This window comes from Panicum virgatum, chromosome 4K (assembly GCF_016808335.1).
Source record: "Panicum virgatum strain AP13 chromosome 4K, P.virgatum_v5, whole genome shotgun sequence".
NCBI classification, from domain to species: Eukaryota; Viridiplantae; Streptophyta; class Magnoliopsida; order Poales; family Poaceae; genus Panicum; species Panicum virgatum.
The window spans coordinates 40656854-40660129 of NC_053139.1; the positions used below are offsets into that span (position 1 = coordinate 40656854).

The 3276-nt window shown below is 44.2% G+C and overlaps 1 protein-coding gene across 1 annotated transcript; it reads left to right on the plus strand.

The window, feature by feature from the left end:
* Positions 1-338: 338 nt before the first annotated feature.
* Positions 339-1354, plus strand: LOC120705225 (the record flags this gene model as incomplete). Its single annotated transcript, XM_039989693.1, has 3 exons — positions 339-380; positions 500-628; positions 989-1354. Coding segments are annotated over 3 exons (537 nt in total), but the record flags the coding sequence as incomplete, so codon positions are not given.
* Between the last annotated feature and the right edge of the window lie 1922 nt (positions 1355-3276).

Here is a 3276-nt window from a genome sequence, read left to right on the forward strand (position 1 = left end):
TATGGTACCATGGCAACCTTTTTAAAATCTTGCTACTGATTGTTTTGCTCTCTCTTGGCAGCATGCAATTTACCAATCAACTGGCGATGATTCCGTAGTATACGGTACCATGGCAACTTTAAGTGTTCATGAATTCCCGGCCATCAAGAAGGGGCAAAATATATTGGCTACTGTTAAGGTTTGGAATTTCCAAAAGGGCCATCCGGAATATACTAATGCTGTGCATGCTGGATGGGCAGTAAGTCAACAAAATCCTTTAGATGCTGTTATACAATGTACACTTGAAGTTTTTATGGAGTATTGAAGCACATTTTTGCTTCATGTAGATTCAGCCATCATTCTACGGTGACAGCAAAACTCATTTTACTATAACATGGACAGTATGTACTCACTCATGGCAACAAGATAATTTATTTTGTATTTGCGCTTTCTGATCTTTAGCCTCTCAAGGCTAAAATATATGGGGACTTGATTTTTTTTCCCACTTTATCATAACCAGGCCGATGGATACAGATCAACCGGGTGTATTGACTTAAAATGTGATGGATTCGTGCCAGTTAACTATGCACCAATTACCCCAGGAGATAGTTTGGAGGGGCAAAGTAAGATATCAATCAAGATATTCAAGGTACAAATTAGAAGCGAATGCCTACTATGTCAGCAAGATACTAAATCTCATCATGCAAATACTACTCCCACCGTTTTTAAACATATATTAAAAATGGAGGGAGTATTTATGTTGCTTTACAACTGGTGAAACAATAATTTCGTGAGAAAGTTAAAAATTATTTATGAGAAGATTAACTACTACTAGTAGACTGGCTTAATAACTAGCTAGTAATAATGATTGAGGGACAGCATAGAGCTTCAATCACGTCGGAAACAATCAAACAACCCCTGTATGATATTGAACTTGAACCAGAGACGTAGTATTTTCTTGTGGAGTTCATCTCATATAAGAATCGGAATGCTTCGACTTATTTTGCAGAAAAAGGATGATGGAGATTGGTGGTTATACTTTGGTCATGATGGTCAGAACCTTGCTCCCGTGGGATTTTGGCCAAAGAATATCTTCACCAGTTTGGCAGACCATGCAAATATAATAACTTGGGGAGGCTACACGGGATCTTTTTCAGGAGATTCCAGCCCCCCAATGGGGAATGGCAAGTGGCCAGGAGCAAATTCTGCAACATATCAAGATGTCCAGTATGTTAGCGGTGATGGCCAAGGCTACGCTCCCCCTCCGTGGCCCGGTGGTGTTCATGCCGATGTGACCCATAAGAACTGTTATCAACTGAGCCCGTTTACGAATAACATGTTCTACTATGGGGGTCCGGGAGGTTGTAGTGATTAGAATCATTATTCACTGAAAGATCCATGTCCAATAAAAATAAATTAATTAAAGATCCATGTCATTGCCGAGTCAACATGCCACTTGGACGATTAATTTAATGGAAGTTGTGAAGATTTGGATCCATATATATAGCACGATTAGCGTTTGAGAATTAGAATGTAAGTTTTAAAAGTTTGAAGATCGAGATGGCACAGTCGAACAAGTTCACGTAGCATCCATACAATTTAGATTTTACTCTGCATTTTTTTCACAACAAGGCGACACTCATAGAGTGTACCGCTGTTATCGCCATAAATTAACAGGGTTAATCTATGGGCCGAAATCAAGATGGGCTTAAAGCAAAAGATGAGGAAGGCTTGTAAATCGGCTCCTGCGTGAGCGTTTGGGCCACATTGGCCGTGTATCCTTAGATTTAGTTTAAGATTAGAGATAGAGTCCAATCGGGACAAGATTAGTTTAGATTGTTTCCCAAGTCTCCGGACTATAAATATGTACCCTTTGTTATTCATGAAGAGAGCGTCATCACGACTCGCAAACAACAACTCTCGGCGCATCGCCATCCCTAACCCTAGGGTTTCATCCAAGTAAGTGCCATGCTGCCCTGATCGCTTCTTGCGATCAGGGCAGTATTGTTCTTACTTTTACCTTGGTATTACTCGTACTGAAGCGTTTTTGATGGCGAGTAGTACTAGTTATCTTGATGTTCGTAGCGTGGCTATTAGTAGATCCATTGTGTTTTGTTGCTTATCATCTACGAATATCATGTTGTCTCTGTGCAGTCACGTTCCAATCTCATGCTAGTTCTTATCGCATAGAATTAGTCGCACGGGGACAACACCCTGCTTCTTTCATGTTTAGTAGATCCGATCTATTATGGTTTGCTCTTATCTTAAGAGTTGGCGTAATATCAGCTAGGTTAGTCCTTGCAAACGGATTGGATGATCCGGTGGCGTAGTAGATGCTTTATCTTAGCCTTGATAGGGATTGTTCCGGGAATCGGCTTTTGCTAGTTCTTAGGCCTCTGTTTTAGGTTGTGGTTTAGTTATTTGTTACGTTCGCTAGGCCTAGTCATGTGTAGGATGTTCCGATCTAGCAGTGAAGCTGTTACCATCGTGGATTAGATTAGCTAGATTTGACTGAAGCAGTTTTACAGTAATTTGCTCTATTTATCATATCCGGATACAATCAGATCCCGTCTGACACCGGGACTCGATCGGCTCTTCAAAGCCGATGCAAGAGTCGTCCCGGGGAGCCGACCATGGCTCGGACTTACGTTTACACGTGTCTTTGTATGCAGGAAACTGTCCGGAGCACGTCTGCACCCTCCTGATCGGGTATAGGTCAGGTGGCACGCCCGGTTTTCACACCTCCTCCGGGCGCGTGACGGAATTTGCGGGCCGTCGACGAGGGAGCAGTGCCTCTAGCGCCCTAGCGACCTCCCGGCTCTTCGTGTTGCCCGTCGTTGCTCGCCGGTGGGTTTCGGTCGACAACACTTTCTGGCACGCCTGGTGGGACTCTCGGCAACAACATCCATCGCAATGATGACCGGAGCTCAAGACCAAGAACCCGCTTCCAAGCCCGTCACATATGAAGAGCTTCCTCCTGAACACAAGAAGAAGTATGACGAGATCAAAGCTCTGCTGGAAGCCGATCTCATCGGCTCTTTTGAGAGGACTCGCAACCATGGCATCAAATGGAAGGGGTTCTCACCAGAAGGCGCTCTGGACAATGTGGATCTGTCTGTACCATCTGAAGAACGCACCAAAGCCCTGCGTCAGGAGATGAACTACATGGTGGCCCATGCGCTTCATCGGCACTCCCAGAGCCTGATGAACGAGCTTGAGTGCATGGCGCACCGCGTCATCCAGGAGATAATCAAGAACCAGTACTCTCCATCGGGGCCAACCCTGGGGAGTCACACA